Source organism: Saccostrea cucullata, unplaced genomic scaffold (assembly GCF_032062105.1).
Source record: "Saccostrea cucullata isolate Sc308-1 unplaced genomic scaffold, CSIRO_AGI_Scuc_v1 ctg259, whole genome shotgun sequence".
NCBI lineage: Eukaryota > Metazoa > Mollusca > Bivalvia > Ostreida > Ostreidae > Saccostrea > Saccostrea cuccullata.
The window spans coordinates 108284-131623 of NW_026934432.1; the positions used below are offsets into that span (position 1 = coordinate 108284).

The 23340-nt window shown below is 33.4% G+C and overlaps 1 protein-coding gene across 3 annotated transcripts in view; it reads left to right on the forward strand.

Moving 5' to 3' along the window:
- LOC134240668 (fibropellin-1-like) overlaps positions 1 to 10238 on the forward strand; it is a 28764-nt gene extending 18526 nt beyond the window's left edge. Inside the window, exons 3-10 of one of the 3 annotated variants that reach the window (XM_062722733.1) lie at positions 997 to 998; positions 2808 to 2926; positions 3104 to 3230; positions 4106 to 4269; positions 4399 to 4517; positions 5131 to 7629; positions 9763 to 9910; positions 10046 to 10235. In XM_062722733.1, the coding sequence (XP_062578717.1) occupies positions 997 to 998; positions 2808 to 2926; positions 3104 to 3230; positions 4106 to 4269; positions 4399 to 4517; positions 5131 to 7629; positions 9763 to 9910; positions 10046 to 10184 (3317 nt within the window). In that variant the 3' untranslated portion in view covers positions 10185 to 10235. Of the gene's footprint in view, positions 1 to 996; positions 999 to 2133; positions 2305 to 2807; positions 2927 to 3103; positions 3231 to 4105; positions 4270 to 4398; positions 4518 to 5130; positions 7630 to 9762; positions 9911 to 10045 lie in introns of those variants that run through there. The other 2 variants (XM_062722731.1, XM_062722732.1) reach the window with 2 other exon arrangements.
- Positions 10239 to 23340: the final 13102 nt, after the last annotated feature.

The window sequence follows — 23340 nt, forward strand, 5'->3', positions numbered from 1 at the left end:
TTTCACATATAATAAAGTAGTCTTATAAATGTACAAAATGATACAAAAACAAAAAGGTTTGATCGTTTACTAAGAGAGAAAAAATACTTTTTATAGATTTTTGGTTCAAATCTGCACTTTGATAGGAAACGTTTAAAAGCTAATAAAGTTCTAGTTTGTTTGAAAAATCATATTTATTTGATATATTTTGAAAGTTTAGTCCCTCATTATTAATCTAACTTACATTTGAAAATTTCTCCAAGTCTTCGATTGTGTATAAATTATAACTAAATTCATTGTTCTATTATAATTTTGAGAGGCAGAAAAGAAGATATTTTCATACGCCACCATTCCGCCAAAAATATAGTCCCTGCTAGTTTTCAAACGCAGTTTACCATTTCTATTTCAAGTTGTACAATTGTGATGAAGAAAGAAAAATATGGTCTTTTAAATTTCTTACACCTCAATATATGACATATAAGCAAATATACTTTTAATATTTCATCTAGTAGTAGTCAGAAACCAGAGAAGAATCCTACCTTAATTCGTATCAGGTGCTAAAATAAGTATACTTTTATCATGTTTATCTTGAAAATGAAGCTAAAATAAATATAATAATTGATAAATATAGGAAAAAATAAGTAATTAACATGTCCTTGCTTCTGGCGTAACTCAATTGAACTTATTTTCCGTGTCACGGTGACTCAGCATACATTTTTTTCTTTAAATATCGTTGGAAAAGTTTTCAAATTATGCAATAACATTACAAAGTTTACATGTGTACTTTAATTTCAAGACTATATAATTTTCTCTCCCTCTATCTTTTTTTTTCATTTAAATAATTTAAAATACATTCATAAAGCAAAATTTTTTAAATACTGTCGTATTTAGAGTAAAAAGAGATATACAAGGACTTCAAAGATTGGCTTCGCCTTAATAATTATATGCAATATATCATGTTTGAGAGAATAATATTTCAAGTTTTTAATATTAAAATTTTTTTTTTTTTCAGTTCAGGCGTTATAAATAAGGCCTGTATAGCATGGCAATAAGGCTACACATTGTATAATATCTTCTCAATTAGAATTTTCAAAAATTGGGCAAGTTTTTAATATTAAAATTTTTTACGACGATTTAACATGTTTTACATGCAGAGGGATCTATGATTGCATTGAAATTCAAGAGTTCCTAGACACGTTCGCCGACAAAATACTATATAGCATCAAAGAAAACATATGGAAAAGGTTTGATGATCCATTTACAGAGAGTAAACAGTAAATATTTTTTTAATAAATAGGTCAGTGTGGATGAGCGTACAGGCGGACACAGGGGCACAATAACATCATTACCAGCAGTTATAATTAATACAGCGTGTGAACGCGCAATGTGTGTCATATGGTGCAAAAATACTCGAAGAAGGATAACTCATTAGAAATAATTTGTTTTTCTCGTACGGATGCGGCCTATCTCGAAAATACATTTTTCTTTGCTCATTGGTGTCTCAAACCTATCGCTTTCTGGAAAATAATTTTCCATTTACCGGTTTATTTCAGTTTATTCACACAAAACAATGTAAATTTAATTTAATGGAACATGACTACGTGAGGTACAAAGAATTCAACCAATTACAAAATTTTTAAAATGATATAACAAGAATATACTAAATATTATATAATTATTTACTCACGCGTGCATATATATGTACATGTACTTCTATGTATTTACTGCAATGGACACACAGAAGCTCGAACAGAAGGATCTGAAAGTTTTTAATTCGATTTTTCACAACCTGTAATTAACAATAAATTAATATTGCTTATTAACTAATGAAGATATAAATTCTTTTTTTTTTAAATAAAAATCACTTGAAGTGCAAAGTTTGTATATTTATCAATTCCTTAATATACAAAGCTAAAAATTTAGACAGTTCCTAAGTTTGAATGAGAATCAAATAGGATATTTTTATACAAGAAGGACACTTACTCAGTGACTCCATATCTGGTAAACCGTCAGATGTTTATTTGTTAAATGATAAAACAAAGTGTAGAAATGGAATGTCAAACAAATATCTTGTCCTACCACCGTGTCTTCGTTTTTCATCTGCAAGAACTTGAAATTGAACCGTTAGCAATTCTTAACACATACTGAAAATGTACAGTGGAATTTTTAATAACTTGATAAGGAATCGTTATGGTTAAATGTCGTGTGTTGCCACCCCACAAGGCTGAAAAGTGTTAAGAGCTCTCCAAGTCATTAGATAACTAAGCCATGTTTACTATGCAGAGAATATGCCTTCCTCTTTTGTTGTTCTTCTTTGTCTCAAAGGTAAGAAATAATTAAAATTTAAGGACATAATATGATACAAACAAACTTTTTAAAAAAAAATGAAAATAACAACTTGAGTCATGTTTTAATGATTAAAATGAATGGGTTTCACCGCGTAGATTTAATTTTTTCAATCAAATTTTGACAATAATGGGATTTGAAGTGAAAAATATTTGTATAGATTAATAAGGAGGTGTCAGAAATGCAGAACTTTGAACATCTCAGAAGGTTTACAATTTCTTTATACATGTATTCTAGAAATTTATTATTTCTATCATTTTCAGTGAAATTAGGCCATAAAATATATATTACTTATAAAATATTGGTATGAAAAATGTTTACAATTTTTAAAAGTTGCATATATTTTTGACGATAAATTAAAAAGTAAAACTCATCAGAATATTCAGATTCAAAAAAATATTATATATAGTCTTGAAAGGGATATAACCCCCTTCTAAAAGCATCCTCACCTCTTTGAAAGTTATTCATTCTTTCTTTCCAAGATAAAATGCAATGTAAATGTCTTCATCCATGTTGATCAAATAGTCGTCCATAACACGACAGCAGCCAAAGGCCAGTGTAAGGGAGACAACTGCGGGTTTCATATCAAACTCTGTATTAGGTATGTAAAAAAAGTCAAATATTGTGCTAGCAAAACATGTTGTACTTGGGGAAAAACGAATAAATTATACTATTAAATAATTTTAATTAACGAAGGAATTTTTAATTAATATTTATAACTGAAAAAACCTTTTGTAGCACACTGTAAATGGCACCATATGGGTTTTCTTTCTTGAAGGGGCAATAGTGCCATATGCGATGAGTCCACGGTGGCCTGGGTCAACATGTCCGGCCTCCAGTCCAGAGTGATCGGGGAGGATATCGGCGACAAAATGAACCCCCTACAAATGGACGTCAATCACACGGTATGTCTGCTTTTTTTAAAAAAAAAAAAAAGGGTTTTTTTTTAAATCTGCTCCAATGTAATTTCTCTTCATTGTATTTTGCCTTTTGTCTATTACTTTATCAGTCCGTATTTAAATACTGTACATGCATTTTGTATATTTATTCAAGTGGCTCTAATTTCTGAATTTTTTTGTTGTTTTAAGTCCCTTTCGAGAATTTTTCACTCATATGAAAACGCCACCACTTGCCGGTGGAGAGCTGCAAATTTTGTCCTTTACTCGGCACTAAGGGCCATTGAGAAGTGAGGGATCTTTTCCAGCACCCACTGCGACACGGGACCTCGATTTATAGGGTCTTATCGAAGCACCGGCTTCCACGTCCCACAGTGGGATCTAACCCGCAACGAAAGGATTGACTACTTACTTCGCGACTAAAGAGCAGACCCTCTCACCACTGTGCCACGCGTATTTCCTTTTCTCCGTTGCTTTATCAATCCGTAATTAAATACTGCACATGTGTTTTATATATATATTGAAGTGGCCCTAATTAGGTAACTGTTTTTTTTTTTCTTTAACGTCCCTTTTGAGAATTTTACACTCATATGGAGACACGACCACTTGCAGGTGGAAAACTGCAAATCTTGACCCATGCTCTACACATATGACCATTGATTAGTGAGGGATTTTTTCGTACCAGCACCTATTGCGACACGGGACCACGGTTTATACGGTTTCATTCGAAGGACCAGTCCCAACATCCGACAGTGCAATTCGATCCCGCGACGTAAGGATCAATTCCTTACACAACGACTCTTCAGCAGACGATCCTTCCACTGCGCAACGCGGACGATCTTAATTAATTTTGTTAATCAATGTTACCCTGTTCTATTCTATAGATGGGACCCTCCTCTGTTCTGAAGGTGTCTGTTTATAACAATGATTCCTCTGCCCTCCTTATGGAACAAACGATGAATGGAGCCAACCAATGGACGAACGGAAGTCAGTATATACTCGGTTACGATCAGTACATGACCTTTGATTTACACAACAGTATCTTAAGGTACAGTAATTTTTATTAAAAGATCATTACAAGTAATTGCATTGAAGGGTATCTTTTAATGGTGATTATAATGAAGCAATATCTCATGAGATTGTTACCTTTAAAAATCCATAATTTGGATACCTACAGTGTAACCCTAACCTCCTGGTTCTTTTGCTCTGATGGCTACCACGGGCCAAAGTGTTCGGTTTACTGCCGTGGAGATCCGCATAGGTGTGTCGTTGATGGCGTGCAGTACTGCAAGAATGGTAATAAAAAGTTTATCAGTTTTTTTAAAAGCAATCGTGAATACCACGAGATCGTATCTTTCGTTCCTTTTGAATGGCTTTTGTAAATAAAAATGAGCTCTGTCCTCATCTGTCATAACAAGTCGTTCATTGTGCGCCAAATACTTTTGTTATACCTTTAAAAATTTGTTCCCATACAAATCTATACAGAAAAAAGTCTAACATTACTAATGTTTTGCTGAGCGGGCATAAAAAAATCGATGTTGGACCGCTGAGTGAGATGTTGCGGAGAGATGTTGGACCGCTTACGTCACAGAATAAAAATTCTTTGGTTTTAAAAAATGACAGATCTAATGTTACATTACGGAATATAGTACAAAATATATGTATGTCAAAAAATATAAAATAAAATGAAAGGTATCATAACCATGCGTTTTGTCGACCCTTCATTGTCGGCCTAACGGCCTCAGGCAGACATAATGCAGAATAAACTTAATAATAATCATCAATCAACTCCATCTATCTCATTGAAAGGGACGAAAAGAGAAGAATGAGAATCATGTCGTCAGTGAAGATTGTTAGAATTGAGTAGTCATTTTAATTTTATTTCCTTAATAAAAAAAATATTTTACAGGATGGACAGGTCCAACCTGCGAAGACAACGTGAACGAGTGCACACACGCATGCGCCAACACTTACGGCAAATGCCAGGACACATTGGGTGGTTTCATTTGCCATTGTTCTGAATACGCGTATGGGAAACAGTGCATAATGGACAATGATGAATGTGCCAAACATCCTTGCAACACAGGTACATGTACAAACACTCTTGGACGCCATAACTGTTCTTGTCCCTCTGATGTTACGGGTGAAAATTGTGAAGAATTGATTGCCACGTCTTGTTCCTCGATTACTTGTTCTCAACATGGCGCCTGTTCTGTAAAGAAAGGAAAAGCACATTGCTCATGTTATTTTGGATATGTGGGCCCCGATTGTTCTATTGAATGCAAATTAGACTGTTTGAATGGCGGAAGGTGTGTTAGAGCTCCACACGGAAATCCAAAATGTGTTTGTCCTCCCGGATTTCTCGGAGACAACTGTCAAGTCCAAGATTTATGTTACTCTCATATCTGCCATAATATGGGTACTTGCGTGCAAAAAGGGTCCAATGTCAGTTGCTTATGTGACAAGGGCTCGTTCGGTGATCAGTGTGAATTTTACGACAAATGTTATGATTTGCCGTGTAAAAATCATGGTGTCTGTAAAAAGCTACATAAAGGGGAATATCAGTGCATCTGTCCGCATAGTTGGACAGGAAGAAACTGCGAGGTCTATAACTGTCAACATGCTTCTCCATGCCAAAACCACGGAAAATGTTTATCAATTCAATCAAATCCGGGATATCGATGTGTCTGCCAATCTTCTTGGTACGGAAATGTCTGTGAGCTATATGACGCATGCGTGTCCGACCCCTGTCAAAATGGCGGAACATGTCTCAACAATTTGAATGACTACACCTGCACTTGCGCAAAAGGTTTCATGGGACGCAATTGCGAGCATCGGGATCTGTGCTTCTGGAATGGTAAACCCTGTATAAACGGTGGGAATTGCATTGTCAATTCTAACATTTGTAATTGTTCAAAGTCTTGGGTAGGTGTTCAGTGCGAGAGAAACGTTAATGAATGTCTGTACAATCCTTGTGGCGTGTACGGTACGTGTGTGGATACTGTAGGCGGATACAAATGCTCCTGTAGCACATACTGGACAGGGAAAAACTGCGATGTTCACATGAAATCTTGTGCTTTCAATCCTTGCGGAGATAACGGCTTTTGTAACGATTTTGACAATACCTATCTGTGTACGTGTAATGCTCAATGGACTGGCAGGAACTGTGAAATTGATGTGAATGAATGCACAGTGTCATCACCATGCCAAAACGGCGGAACGTGTTCAAATATTGCGGGTGATTATACATGTAACTGTCCGCGAGGATGGATGGGTAAGAATTGTGAAACTGATATTAATGAATGTCAAGTGCAGAATTCATGTCCACCGAATACTCTGTGTGAAAACATTCCAGGGTCTCACGAATGCTTGGACTGTTCAACTTACACGTGTTATCATAATTCACAGTGCAAGGATGATATAAATGGTCCGGTTTGCAACTGTTCATCTACGGGATGGACCGGAAGGCAATGCGACACAAAGGATTTCTGTCACGAAACATGTACAGACTTAGAAATAAACAATGGGCATTGTCCGAGTCGATGTGGACGATCTTCTGAATGTTTGAACAAACAAGACGGCTATTCCTGTCATTATGATCCTTGTAAAAGTAATCCTTGTCAAAATGGAGGGAGCTGTTTCAAGGGCCACAACGACTTTAACTGCAAATGTGGCATTCACTGGGCCGGAAAAGCCTGCGATCAAGTAAATTACTGCGCGAATAACCCTTGTCAACATGGTGGCTCTTGTATAAATCAGCCAGATAGATTCAAGTGCAGTTGTACTCTTGAGTGGATAGGAACCACTTGCACGGAGAAAAACTATTGCTACCCAAATCCATGCACACATAATGGCGCTTGCACATCACTTGCAAACTCTTCAACGTGTCTTTGTTCAACGGAATGGACTGGGTCTTTCTGTGAAAAACGCAATTATTGCAGTAAAAATCCTTGCCAAAACGATGGAATATGTATAAATGGACCGACACATTTCACGTGCAACTGTACTGAAAATTGGATCAATGCAAATTGCGAACAGTATGACTACTGCTCCTCAAATCCTTGCAAAAACCGTGCAACTTGCATAAACAAGCCTGGAAACTTTGAATGTCATTGTCATGAGGGCTTTTCTGGAGTCACGTGTGGATCAGCAATCGACCATTGTCTGTCTTCCCCCTGCCAAAACAATGCCACTTGTACAAATAACCCCTACGGTTACTTCTGTCGCTGTGGTAGTGGGTATATGGGTAAGGACTGTACCCTCGACGTAGATGAATGCAAACTTAATATGTGTCCACCCATGTCCACATGCTACAATTATAATGGCGGATTTGACTGTCGATGGACTCGAAGATCAATCAGGGAAGCTCATCATGACGGTATGGTAAAAGTACAATCATTCACATACAGTATGTTTTAGCATATATATCCTCTCTCATTTATCATTAATCTCTAACAAACAATGATTTATCTAAAAAAAAATTCTTTACACAATACAAAACTGTGGTTAAGGCATAAACACGAACCCCTGGAAATCCAGAGGTGGGATAAGGTGCCTAGGAGGTGTAAGCATCCCTCTGTTGACCAGTCACACTCGTCGAGATCACTATGCATTTGCCATAATAATTACCAGGTCTAAAAACTAAATAAGAAACCTGTACATATAATAACATTGAAAACTTACCTCTGGACAGGATATTAGTCCATAAGTCAAGAGTTTAGCCAAGTAATTTTTTTTTCAAAATTGTCGAAAATTATACTCTTATGAAATACACAATTGTGTTTAATATTCTTGTGTACTTAAGAATATAATGTACCTAAAACAAATATTGAATTTGATGGGATTTCTCATCATACTTAAAATTCTTCTTTAACATGTATATTATAGGCATAAATATCATATAAAAATTCCGGGAGCATAGATTTTTTTGACCAATTTGATAATGAGCATTTATTATATAGCTTATAAATAGTCTCTAATAAAATACTACCAAAAATCAAGAGAATTTTAGCGTTCAATATCTTGACATTTTATTGAACGCTAAGTTTGTATTACGTATACGAGTACGAGTGTATGCCCTTAACATTCCGAATACGAGCGTTCGATATCGAACGCTCTGTTGTAAAAAAAAAATCGTCTGGTCAAATTCTCAGAGTTAAATAAAAGAAAAGGAGTGGCATCAATGTAATATGTGTTTATTATTTTTTTCTTACAAAAAATGAAATTATTTATTATAAATTTAGTACGTTTTAGACCCATTGAAACCAAAATAAGGAAACCGTAATGCTCGGTAGGGTGACATCGGAATGATGCGATATTGAACATTTACAGGACAGGCGTTAATCTGAATACCTATACTAAAAAAAACATTAATTTGAGTTTTTTAGTTGGAATAATTATTATAAATTATAGGAAATATTCTAGCTATATGATAAAAAGAGTTAATGAACTTATATTGGTGAATATTGGCACTCGTTGGCTGTACAAATGCACTCGAAAGCTCTAGCATTTGTACTGTCAACAGGTGCCAATATTCACCAATATAAGTTCAATAACCCTATAATATTGGATATTTACTCCCTCATCGATAGTTTAAACACCTCATTTGTTCACACATACCAAAAAATAATATAAGACCTTACTGGTTTTGCACTGAATAATTTGCTTTTGGTCTAATACCGTGCGGCGCAAAGTAGCGCTTGTCACCGCGAACTCAACTATTATCAACCAAATGACTTTTTTGCTTATTCCACCATCATACCTCACATGACCTCGGACGTCAAAGGTGTTCTATCATCATGTGATCTTATTTGAATTTCTTTCAAAATTTGATCTCTGAGGTTGTTTTGCTGCACTTCAAAAACTTTGGACGTGCTTTTAAGTGCCACCAACATAGGTTGTGAGAAGAACCTTTTTATTACAATTATGAATTAGACGAGTTAACAAAGCTTTTAGAAGAACTTTGTGTAGAGCGAAATATGATATAAGACCCGCAATGCATCGACCTTGATAATCACACGAGATTTGAAAAACAAATTTAATTTAAAAAAAATAAACTCGCTGTTAAAAGTTCGCGAGAATAACAAAGTTAAATTAGAATAAACTTTCTTTGATTTAAGGACTTTTTAAGGGTTATATTATAGGAAAAAAATAGTAAAGAAAACGTTCTTCATTAAAATATGTTCTGTTCAGGCTTCTGGTTGGTTATGTAACATACGTCGACGTAATGTGACGTGAGAGTCTAGACGCAGCAAATGTCACGTTCGGCAAAAAAGAAAAAAAGAAAAAATAAGACTGGTCTAAATACTGTTTCTGAACAGTGTACACTGAAAATGTATCTGCCCTCGTCCTAATGATCGAACCTTCAACATATTTTTTAATAAAAAAAATGGAGAATTACTGGTTGCAATCTTTTTACTTCATTTTTTACTTAAGGAAATATTTGTTCCATTTATTGCACAGTTAATTTATTCTATTTAATGAATAATTTAGAAGACAGAGTGATTGAAACTTTCAATGAAATGTTTTTCTATGTGTATAGGGACCAAATACGTTTTAACAACGGAGCGCAAAGATTCCATGATAACAGGTTCAGTTGTTCTTCAATCGCTTCAAAGTGCAATATCAAAGGCTGCATGTTCTAACAACGAAAAAGGACTTTTTGTTCCATACAAAATGGAGTTCTATGGGTAATGGAATTTTGTTTAAATTTTTGAAAGATTTCATTATGAAAAATATAAAAAAGTAAAAAGACATTTCAAAAGTACTTTTACATCTGGTCTATTTGTTTTGTGTTTTTGATTTAATATGTATCTCTATTTTAGCGGAATTCAAAACCTTACCTTCACCATCCATTGTGCAAAGGGAAAATATCAAAACCTTGTTGTATCCAACGTCGGTTCTTATTGCGATTCCGAACTGTGTAGATCTATTATAAAGAATTCGGAACTTTCAACATTGTAAGAACTTGAGTTATCCCGCTTGTTACCATCAACTTATTAAACCTTCACTTTGCTCTCTTATCATTTTAGCAAGATTTGATATTTGAGTATATGTAAAACTTCATTAGAACCCATTTTTATATGAGGCATATTTTTCGAGAAAACCATTTTCAAAAAGAAATTATATGATGCTACTTTTATACCTTGAGAAAACTCATTTTAAAAGTGAGCTCATTACTTGTTATTAAATAAGTTTTTGATTCAATGATAGTACACAAAAAATTCTTTCTTTCTTTATATTGTGTTTCATTATTGTAACCCTTCTATATAAGAGAGAAAGAAAAACAACTTTCACATTAGTCATAATCTCAAGGCCACTGACTTACAATGAACTTGGAGGAAAAGATCATTTAATCTTTTACAAAATCAGACTAAAACTGCGCCGACACGTTGAATGTAATTATTTTGCAACCTCTATCAAAGGTATTCTATCGGAAACTATCTTATAAAATTACTTGAATCCTTTGTCATTAAATATTTCATTCGGATGCGTTTTATTCATAGTACACTTTTGTCTCATCGACCTATTTCCTGCTTTCATCCATGGTACACAAAATCCCACATTAATGTCTCACGTTGATGAATCCATTGGGTACCGTCTGAATTCCTGAATAATCGTTATACTGGAGGGTCGGTCATACACCAATTAATGTTCCAATACTCTACCTGGGAGTAGAAAAACGTGTTTTCACGTGTTCGTTTGAATTCTTATTATGTTTCGAACGCACGCAAGATTTCCATTACCTTCGCAATCAAGTCCACCCTGATATTTAGCTATTGTGTATAATTGGATGAAAATTGGTCACTTGGGAGAAAATAGTCCAAAGGGTAATCCTCATAAATCTCGTGCGGGGTCTGGCACGAGAGGATAATTCGAGAATTACCTATAATATACAGCAATTAGTTCTGGACTATTCATATGTTTCGAAACATTTATTCTATAGTCTATATGTCTACGAAATGCCTGTTTCATTTCTTTTAATTGAAAGTTTAATGTTTAAAAAACAATCAGTTCATTACATTTTCTAATGTTATGTGATGCTTAAAAACTTCTGCAAATTTCATTTATAAACACTTCTTTTACAAAAAGACAAATGTAAAACTAAGTATTTTAAAACACGAATAATATACTTATTTTATGATCCCTCAAACTTTCAGTAAGACATGATACATGAATGTGTAATGTTTATTAAACGAGAATTATATCAAAAGTTTATCATGTTTATGGCAAGTGAAATATTCTTCAAAGATCTGAATAATGATAGGAACAAATTTCTTATATGATTTCTATTATCCAATATTTTTTGCTTATGTGACCCTAAGCTCATATTTATAAGGAGAAAACTATGTAACATGCAATTTCACATTCGCGCAAGAGTCTGCCGACAATTGATATATAAAATTGGTTCAATTATCGGTCTATAAGTCTCTTTTCTGTACATTATGACGTTCAAAGATGAACAGAATGCCCAAAGTACGAGTTATACTAGCATACATAATCCGATAGACAATATCTTACTGAAAGAAGTTGGCGAAACACGTCGACTCCTGGCGGAAATTTTCCTCATGTCTATGGATTCTTTTTGTCCCTCTGGCGTACTTCAGTTCTCTCCGTTTATGGCCCGGAATTCTGTTCTATGTATAGCTGCGGCCTAATTGACAGGTTAATTCATGGTGGTGGGGAATAACACGCAGGCAGAAATCGACTTTTTTGGGTGGAGGTTGAGGTTATATACGCCAAGTTCTATTTTGTATGAAGATGACAAAAACCTATCATAATTTGAAACCATCGTTTTGTGAGAAATTTTTTTCTCAATATCAAGAATCTTATCTACTGTTATAGACTGTATACAAAGGTTAAGAACAGGGTACCAAAATGTTTTCGAAGAAATTATTATTAGAATGTAATACATGTACAATTACACAATAAGATTTTTAGTTAGTGAGTATCAATGATAAAGTCAAATTCAAAGCTAATGAATAGGGTCAAAGATTGTTTACCTATTGGGTTGAATAAGTGAGGAAGCGCATATATGAGTGTTAACAGTTTCAAAGATTTTTTGCGATTGTACATAGAGCTAAATAAGAGAATTTATGCAGGGACGTAGTATGGGGGGGGGGGGGGGGGGGGGGGGGGGGGCCCCCCCCCCCCCCCCCACTTTTTTCTCCAACATTACTTTTACTATAGTAAATGTTCATTGAAAGAATGGTTGGCCCCCCCCCACTTTTAACCATAGTATATTGATATGAAGGAATTGTAGGGAAAAAAAATTGGAAGTGAAAGTAACTTGGCTCTGAAAAAGTTGGCCACTACCCCCCTCCCCCCCTCTCTCCCCCCCACACGAAATAGGATTTTTGAGTTTGGGCAACTTTTAAAATTTTTTTAAAATTTTTGTTTTTTTTTTTTTTTTTTTTTTTTTTTTTTTTTTTTTTTTTTTTGCTTGTCAACTTCTTCAGGTAATTAAAAAAAAATTTCTCTGGTTGGCCCCCCCACTTTCAAAAACGATGCTACGTGCCTGTTATGTGTCCATAAAGTTTCTGAGGAAGGTTGGGCTATAAGGTATCCTGTACTTAAGGTACAAGTGCAGGCAAATAAACGATATAAATACCAGTCAACATTTTTTGTTTTCTGAAATAAAATGCCCTTTTAAGTGATGGAAATTTGCATCATTTATTTTTGGAATTGGTAAAAAAATATCATGCAAGACCTCCCATAGGAAGTTCTTGAACCCAAACACTTTAAACCATTATCATTTAAAAATTAAGTGGGACGATATTTCACCAAGAACTTGTGAAATGGTGACTGAAAAACAGGATTTTTGATATTGTTTCATTAACTTAATTATAGGTTAAGTTTGCCTCGTTTCAAAAAATTGATTTATATCTAGAGCATACTCTTGTGTATCGAATCAACTGGTAAAAGCAAACCCCACAAACAGGTGTGATATCTGAAAAGGAAGTTGACGACTGCAGTCGAAGTTATCAAGTTTATTTTCACGGGGGCCTGGCCCCCCACTTTTTTTTCAATCTTACTTATAGTATAGGAAATGTTAATTGAAAGCCTGGTTGCCCCCCCCCCCCCACTTTTAGTGATGTACCCGAAAATGAAGTATTAGAATTGGTACTAGAAGTAGTTGACACTGAGAAAAAGTTCACCTACACTCCCCCCCCCCCCCCCCCCCCCCCCACGAAATAGGATTTTCGAATTTGGGCAACTTTAACCTTTTTTTTTTTTTTTTTTTTTTTGCTTGTCAACTTTTTCTGGCTGCCCCCCCCCCCCCCACTTTCAAAAACGATGCTACGCCACTGCTTCAAGTTTGGTTCTAAAGTACTATGAACCTCTTCTCGATCGTAATGTAACCAGTAGAGCTTCAGTAACGAATAAATGCAATAGTAAGGTGTCTTTCGCCTTAATGGGTAAAGGTTTCATATTAAAACAAATAAAACTCAAAAACTTCATATCGATCAATGAAATGCTAGATATTTTTATGTTTAATTTTATGAATACATTTGCATGTACATGTTATATATTATCTACTCATGAAAGCACGTAACTACGTGTTACATAGAACCGGTTGTTCGAATTAAAACAAATAATTTCAGTAAAATGCTTAGAATTATAATTGCTTCTTCCTGAAAAAGATACATGTAAAACAATGTCTTCATTACACCACAGGAGTTTGCACACCTATCAACTTTACCGAAATTTTCAGTAAATGAAAAAAATACTTAATACCTAATATAATATTGGGTATGATGTCAATTAAAAAAATTCTTAAAGGTAAATTACGTATTTTTTTTATTTACTGAAAATTTCGGAAAAATTGATAGGTACCGGAACTCCTGTGATTACACCTTAACATAGATGGGAAAGTCAAAAGGTGATTTTTTTTTATTGACATCACACCCGTTGCAACGTCATTAGCGAAAAGTAATATTTATGCTTACAGATTGAAGACTTCAAAAGGAGTAGCTGTTTAAATTTCTCATTCATCAAATGTAACTAACCCGAAACATGATACGATAATTTTAGAATATCTCACTATTGCAGATTAGCCTTGAAGTTTAATAAATGTTAGTAGATGCATGAATATCTTATTTTTGAAAAACGTACATGTACCTCAAAACTGCAAAAAAGCATCTCTATGTGCTAACATATATGACTTTTGTACGTTAATCAAATTGTTTGCACGCATAAAAAATTAATTCAACGTTTAGATATATTATGATAGAAATTCCTTTGTATATATAATATCATTAGGTGTTTAAATTGATTTTTATATTTAATTTTAGGTTTGGAACACTTAAAATGGAGATATTTTAATATAAAATACTTCATACAAGTTAATTGAATCTTATTAGAAGTAAAGAAAGAGAAATTTTGAAAAGAAATACCTCTGAATTTTTCTCCCTTGCATGCCAACATTGATCGACTGTTTTCTGGTTGGCAAATGGTTTTCTTGAGATGAAAATTTTCTACGTTATTTAGCAAAATAATCTTCACAATTTTAAAACAAATGAGAACAGGAAATCGTTAATGTAAAATAGATCAGTATAATCGTTGACAATTAAACCTTTCTCAAAATTGAAATGCTCCAAGCAGATAAAAGTAAAATAAGCTAATTTCCCTGGATAATATATACATGTAGTTTTGTTCATCACATAAGGAATTATTTTTAATTGAATATACCTCAAAATTACTACATAATCTATTTCATGTATCAATACTCACCTTTGTTGCAAACAAAAAACTACTGTAACACCACAAGATCCAATCTAATATAGAAGAGTACATGTATTTATAACATTTACATGTAATACAGGTTTAAAATTTCGAGAAATTCTAAATAAGAAAGTAAAAATAGTTATAAAGGATGGTATCAAGAAGTTAAAAAAAATACCGGTTTAATTATTTTCATTCAAAGGTTAAAATAAACGACAAAACTCGTCCAACGCAGATGTTATTAATTAGAAATCTTGTCTATGTCAACTTTTTATCCTTTTCATTCCTCAATGACACCTGATCCTGCTTTTGATGTTCTGAGGTTTGCTCTGCTCTTATTCTGTATTGTTTAATGGACTTTTGGGCTTGAATACTGTTCGTTTTTTTTCATGTATAAAATTTCATTGTATGAAATTATGTTGAATCTGGAAATCAATGTTTTCTAAACAATCCAATTTCTCAATTAGAAAAGTTTATTGCTTCGACTATGTAATTGTGAAACACTATGCGCCCGGTGGCAACAAAGTTCGAAAAAAGCTATTTCTAGTAAATGGGTCAAAGTCAAAGTCACAAGGTCACTGACCTTGGTGTCATTTGAAAGAACTTGATTAGTGGAATATGCATACCGAATATGAAGTTTCCATCTCTCATGGTTCAAAGTCATCGTTAAGGTTCAAAAAAGCTATTTTTAGCATATATGTCACAGTCAAAGTGTCTTGGTGTCATTTCAAAGAGCTAAATGAATAAAGTACGCATACCAAATATGAAGTCTTTGCCTTTCATGGTTCAAAAGTTAAAGCAAAGATTAAAGTTGAAAGACAAATATTAAGCTATTTTAAGCATATACGAGGGTTGATCCAAAAGTTCGTGGAATTTCTTTCTAAAATTTTATCGTGATTTGATGAAAGCAGACAACAACCATATTTATAATATAGAGTCATAATGCAACAATATTAGAAAAATTTCACCACTTTCCAATTACCAATAAGGTCACACGAGCTTTCTGAAAATGGATAGTTGTGAAACCCGGGGGAGACTTCGACGTAACGTCAAGTTAGATATGTCACGTCACGTTATACGAGGGTTGTTCGAAAAGTTCGTGGACGATGTCAGTCTAATTTAAATTACTCACTAGGAATTTAAAACAAGTACAATTTAATATGTTAAAATATTTGTTTTGTTGATGTGTGAAGTTTCATTCCAATCGATTTAACAGAAATCAATTTATTTCAGTTTAAAATCTACATGTTTTGTACCCGCGGAGCACACTTAACGGCAATGTGACGTCAAAACAAAGCGTCAAGAATTTCTAAAAAATACAATCCCTATACATTTCACATAGTATAATCCAATGTCCATTCATAAAATCTTTTTTCTAATATTTGAAATTTATCTTTTAAGAATTGCTCTCGTTGTATAATTTCTTTTGTTAAGGTTTTGATTACTTTTATTACTTAACTCTACTTTAACAGGATAAGCAACTATGAAGCGCTCATGTCTTTTCTTGAAGTTCCAACTTTTCAAAATTTTTGTTCAGATTTTTAAAGCTAAACCGTTTCTTCACAGATTATCCTCACCCGATACTGAGTCTCTGTCACTGAAATACTGCCTGTAATATCTGTACACACATGCACAGCTCACTTGTGACAAATTTCTCGATTCCTCCAACTTTATTAGTGTTTATTCAGGATTTTTTCAAAGAAAAACACAAAATTGCATCGTTATCTGCTGCTCCGTGACGTTCTAAAACGTCTTCGTTTTTGTCGTTTTCAATAAGGACTACTTATCTTCCCAAGTCCATTGCTTTTCAACAAAGCAAAATATAAAGCCATATTTTTTATACGAATCGATGTAACAATTCTTAATTTGAATTTCTAGGTTGTTTTTCGTTTTTCCTCCATTTTATAGAGAATATGACTTCAGACATTATAAAGTGTTTTGTTTGTAACTTACTAAATTTTGACCTGCTCCGCTATCAAATTTTTGCATTTTTAAAATCTAAATTAGTTTTAAATGATTCGTAATATTTTGAAAATAATTAATACAAATCAGTTGGATTTATTGTTAAAATACTTCTACCAAATTTGGATAACATATGACGTCAAATAAAAAAGGTATGACAGTTGTCCACGAACTTTTCGAACAACCCTCGTAGAAGCATCTCATCCTAATGACCAGTTTGAATACGTTATTCTGCAAAATGCTTCCCTTTCCTCCATTTTTTTTCCCTCAAAAAAAGCCTGGGTATCCTCTCGCACCAACCTATCTTCAATTTTTATTCATATTTCAAAATACTACCCATCTTCTTATCTTCATTTTTTATTCATATTTCAAAATACTACCCATCTTTCCATATGATGTTCCAATTTCATTAGCAATGTCAAGAACAGTGCGGCAGCCGACAACGTCCATTGACGTTTTTGATTTGTCTAATGGGATATTCACTTTAAATAGAGCCCCCAAAAAGCGACCACATCATAAATCAACGTTCACAGAAGTTCTATTTTTTCTTAAATTTCTTATGCCACTGGAAATCCAGTAATTAAATTATTTTTCCCAAGCCTATGTGAATAATATACGCGTTTAAGATAGAGTGATCCCGAGATTTTAGCTAAACATATAACTTGACCGAAATTTGACGTTCTCTAACAATTTAAAGATAAACAATAAATCATCAACTTATAAACTAAATATCCAGTAAAATCAGTAAAACTCTCATACAAAGGTTTATAAAAGATCAAACAATCGTAATAATGACATAATTTTCGTTTTATATAGCACATAGGGCGGTTAAATTTTCATTTAACGTACATGTGTATTAAGAATTAAAGTAGTAACAAACGCGTTAATGTCTCCCCCGCATTTCCAAACAACCGTTTCTGTGGCAACTGCCATAGAGTTACTATCAAAGATATTAAAAATGTTTTTTTAATTTTAAATATTCATCAAGTGAAGGTTAAATGTTGCAGAAAAAAGCTATTTTAGCATATAGGTCACAGTCAAGGTCACAAGGTCATTGACCTTGGTGTCATTTGAAAGAGCTTCATTATTGGAGTATGCATACCAAATATGAAGTCTTTGTCTTTCAGGGTTCAAAAGTTATGGTGAAGATTAAAGTTTGCAGACAAACAGACAAACAGGACAAAAACAATATTCGCCCGGGATCCGCGCGCATAAAAAAATACAATTGTTTTTTTTTTTTTTTTTTTTTTTTTTTTTTTTTGCAAAAGCATCAAGTTCAGCTTTCTATATTTAAAAAAAGAGCATACTTATTTAGCCAGATTGGCAGAGCCCCGCAAAATAGAATACAGAATTAGTTTTACTGTGTTAAGAAACAATATATTCAGTTAAAATATATCATTGAAAGAGTCAGCAAGATTCCAGTTCCCAAACAGCAAGTCTAATTCCCGAGGCGCAGTCTGCCGAGGAAATTAGGCTTGTTTGGGGGGGGGGGGGGGGGGGGGGGCTGGAATCTTGCTGAATATCTCAGTTATATACTTGAACTGTTTTATTATACTGATACCAAAATTAGACTATTTTCAATATCGTGACCGCAATTCTATTCTTATCGCAGTGCAATTATTAGGTCGTAATCAATTATGTTGATTACTCAAAATGTAGATAAATAAATAAGATTTTTGCTTTTGAATCACATTTAAATTGTCTAAAAAATACCTTTATAATATGCAAGCAATTCTGATTATAAAATTTTCATTAGCAATTTACACTGTGACTAAGTTTAATGTGTGATCTGTCTATAGCATCTACAGCTCTCAGTGTACTTTGGTTTACCATGTTGACGTCATAATAACATTTTATTCAATCCCGTATTTAAATAAGGCTCCACCTCTTTTGAAAAAAAACTTTCACTAAGCTGCATAATGAATATTTATGACTGTGTTTGGAACATATTGGTACTTTTCGTATGATTAAAAGAAATTGCAAGGTGTTCAGAATAGATGGGTATCAGTTCATCAAACTGACGCACCTTTTTGCAGGGAATCAGTCTTTTTACGGTGATTTTCAGGGAATCAGCAAAATATATCGATTTTCTTTTATATAGTGAAAATCAGTAGATGTATTGTAAATAGAAACAAATAGAAACAGATTATAGATATGGATAACTCTTTGCAGAATACAACACTAGATATGGACTTTCATATCTCTTTTCACTCTGATTTTTGTAAATTAATAGTTTACAAGATTACAAATGATTCTCAGACTTCTTAGACAAAACTAATTTAAAAGCTCGGACTACTAGTAGTTGCTTTGAGAGTGCTTTACTTTGCTTTCTTTCACCGTCCATCCCTTACTAAAAACAAGTATCTTTTTATTGAACATCAAACCTGTTACTAAATCATCTGCTTGAGAAAAGTCATATAGTTTCTAGATCCTAGGTAGTATATCGGAGAGTGGTGCTCTTATCTTTCTTAGTGCAATTATTGATCTCTGAACTACTGTAGGTAATTTTTAGGAAGGAGACTAGCTTGGTGCAAAAATTCCCAGTGTCTGAAGATAGCACACATTTCAAACAGATTTAGAATAACTGAATTACATGAACTTTATCACTATAGTAGCCTTACGTACAAGTATATGTAAATAACTGTGTCTGTCAGTTGCACTGTGCTTTCAGAGATTGTAGTAAATAAAGCGAGTCTTTCAATACAGTGGTGATACTTAATTAATTAGGACTATAAATAAAAAAGAAGATGAGGCAATAATCAACAAAGATCCCTGAAAACTGTGAAGGTAGGATCAGGTGCCTAGTATGAGAAAGAATCCTTGTAGACTCCTCACACCAGCCGTGAAGGTGAATTTGTTCTCATTGGTTTCTCTATATATGTGGCTATGTTTTAATGTGTGTCTTTCTTTAGTTTAGTTAATTATTAACTTCCTTTTAATATATACAGTCATGCAAGTAAGTCTTACTACATGTAACATCTTAATTGGCATAACTTAAATACACATCTTAATTTTCAAAAGGCACAAGATGAATTTCAGCTGAAAGTTGACTCAATGGCAGCTCTCTGTCATTAAGTCACCTTCTACGACCTTTCGGTGTCTATTCAATTGACTGAATGAGAGCCATATAGTCAGAGGTTTCCTTGCATCATAGAGATACAGTAGCATCTAGGTTTACCATTAGAATGTTTATTACATATTGACTCATACATTGACAAATTTGAATGCCCCGTATCTGACACAGTCGTACAACTAAAGTATACACTGTAACAGGATGAATTTACCAGACCATCTCATGGGAGTAGATGGAATCATTAGTTCCCGGTGACTTCCATTTATGATCGTTTGTAATTTGAACTGGGACTGGCAGTACAATTTGGAGGCGTTAATTTAATGTTGTCTGTCTATGCACACATTTGTACTGTTAACCCAAGTTCTTATTTTAGTACGGTCATTTTTAACGAACTCATTTTCGTGTTTGTTCTAAAAATATACATGAAATACATGGACCCCTTTACCCTTATCATTTGGAGTGAGTATTTTGTGCAAATACGTACTGTAAATCACTTTTTATTCGCGAGAACTTTATTTTCGCGTAATTACGCGAGACGGTTTGCTCGCAAAAATTTCATTCTGGCGTATAATAGAATTCCTTAAGATTATATAGAGCAATGACCACAATTCGTGAAAATTTTGTCTCGCTAATAAGAAGTCATTGACAATCTCACGAAAATAAGGTGTCGCGAAAATTAAGTGATCTACAGTATGAAAAGCCTTCAATATGATAAGGTATAATATTTTATTCAAGAGGTTATGAGCCTTTTGCAGGGGGATGGAGTGGACAAATTCAGCTTGATATAATGAAATCAGTAAGATAAACATTATCAGATTTCAACACTTATCATATCTCATTATGAATGGATTCATGTCGAATGCATTACGCTGGACAAAAACGAAATACTATATGTACACAAATTAAATGTAATTCGCTTAGAAGAGGGAAAAAAAGACCCTTTAAAAGAAATTAAATTATCAATGATAATAGCGTTCATATCTAGCATCTAAAGGAAACACAATGAGAAATTCTACGTATAGATGCTGAATATTATATCATGAACAAGAATAAGTTATTTTCAAGGGAAAGCATGCACATGACAAACAAAATAATTTGAAAGAAGAAAATCAAATATACCAAGGACTTGGCTGTCAACAATTCCCCTTATTCATTCCTTGTAGCATCGTTACGGTAACAAATACCGCTAAAAGCCTTATTGTTCGTTTATAGAAAAGAAAATAAATTTATGTCTTTTTACGTATAGAATTAACGGAAAAATGAACAAATTACTTACTTTGGGGATATTTACTACAAATTATTTTCACTTTATCTTCATGATTATTTCATGCTCTCTATCTTTGATGACTTAAAAAATGGTTTTTGAATATTGGATATTCAGACACAAAAAAATGAAAATTCCTAAACATGCACATCTACAGGACACCACAAAGCATCTCCCAAAAGATAATAAGGCTACTGAGTAAACTTTAAGAGGAGTTCAGGGAACCAGGGCCTTTTTGCATCAACACAATGAGTCAAACTAATATGCTTCTAAGATATATGTATTATACACAGAAAGATTCATGAAAATTTTGAGCATATAGCTAAGATATGACTATTAAACTGCAAGAAAAACTGCACAATATAAGTGCCCAAAAAACAAAGGTTGTGTCTACCGTTTCATTTTTTTCGTGTACTTTAAGGTCACGCCTCTTTTATTTTTAGCTCAAACTTGTAAACAACATTCAAATGGAGTATGCAAAGACTGCATCAAAATTTTGGTCTACTTACATTCATTCTTGGGTACGTGAGACCCTCGTAGCTATGGAAACTTATTCAACTTTCCTGCGTACAATAGGGAGGAAGAAGGATAAAGCAATATTTTCGTTATTGGCATACTGAAATTGTTTTTACCTTTATTTTTCTCCTTAAAATTAGAATTATAGGTTCTGAAACTTTAAATTTTCTGAAAGCTAATACATTTAGGAAAAATTTGCATGGGTCGTGCAGAAATTATACATTTGTGAATTTTCCCCTTTTGTGTGTCACGATGTCTCTTTAAAAACGTTATTGTCGTCGATATCCTTTTCACCCCAAGCTGAAAATGAAAATTCTGAGAACTTATTGTACATTAATTTAACACTAACAACCATCTCCAAAAAGCTAATGAGCCTTATCTGTAAAAAGGTAAGAAGAGTGCAAGGAACCAAAGTTTTTTTGTTTTTTTTTTTTTTACGTCCCTCATTTGACCACTAGGGTAAATATGAAAATTCTGAAACCATACAGCATCTACGAGGGTTGTCCCAGAAAAACGCGAACATTTTATATATCTTTTGTTTCACTAAGATTATAAGCTTAAAAATTGGCTACTTTATGATCAGCAATAGTTGAATGATGCCTAAAAATTTCAATGAAATATTTTTTTTAAATAAAATTTTTCTCACAGGTAAACGAATCTAACGAATCCGCTGTAGGCATAAACTGACGACGTCATAACGTATATCGTAGTATTTGTGAATTTGTTCTGAAAAATATTCTCTAAAAATTGTTTTAAGCATACATTTGGTATTTTATCTATTTTTTTTTTTGATTACGAAGTTCACGTCGTCTTTTCAGTTTTTTTTTAAATGGTCTATTCTCTTCTATCGGGTGACCAGTCACTTCAAACTTCAAACTCAAAATCCTTCTACTAGAGATAAACCAGTTTCCTATACTTATGTTTGTCTTTTCATTGTTTACATCTCTTTTCCTTATTTACAGGAGTTATATCCCGCTAAACATGGTGTTGCTTGATACTTTGGTGCTCCATATTACCGCTTAACGTCACCATTTTTGACAATGTCTAATTCAAAACGCTTTGGCACATATCTTCATACATTTGTCATTAATTATCTGATACAATGTACTGGTCTTTTTTCACATATAATATACTAACCTTCCACATTTGAGATTTATGAAAGAGATAAAAGAAAGTTCCCTTTGGGATATTTCTATAGTTTCCTGATAAAGCCAATATCGCGATAGATACATATTTGTGTTCATAAATATTTATGATAGATATCAAATATATATACATTAGAGATCCTAACAATGCGGTTAGTTATGACATCGAGTACTAGATAAAGGCCGGTAATCTATATCTGCTATTGGTATTCTTTATTATTGAAATGGGAATTAGGGTACAATACTCCTCAAACACAAAGCTAAAATTACACATCACTGTCTTGTTTTTAAATTTTTCTGTCATTTTCATGAAATACATTGGATCATGAAACATGACTTCAGAACTGGAATTTTGAAATGAGATCTAGAGATATAGTTTTAAAATCTACATCAAAATGCTTCATTTTGTCTGTTGGTAAATAATCTAATATTCTA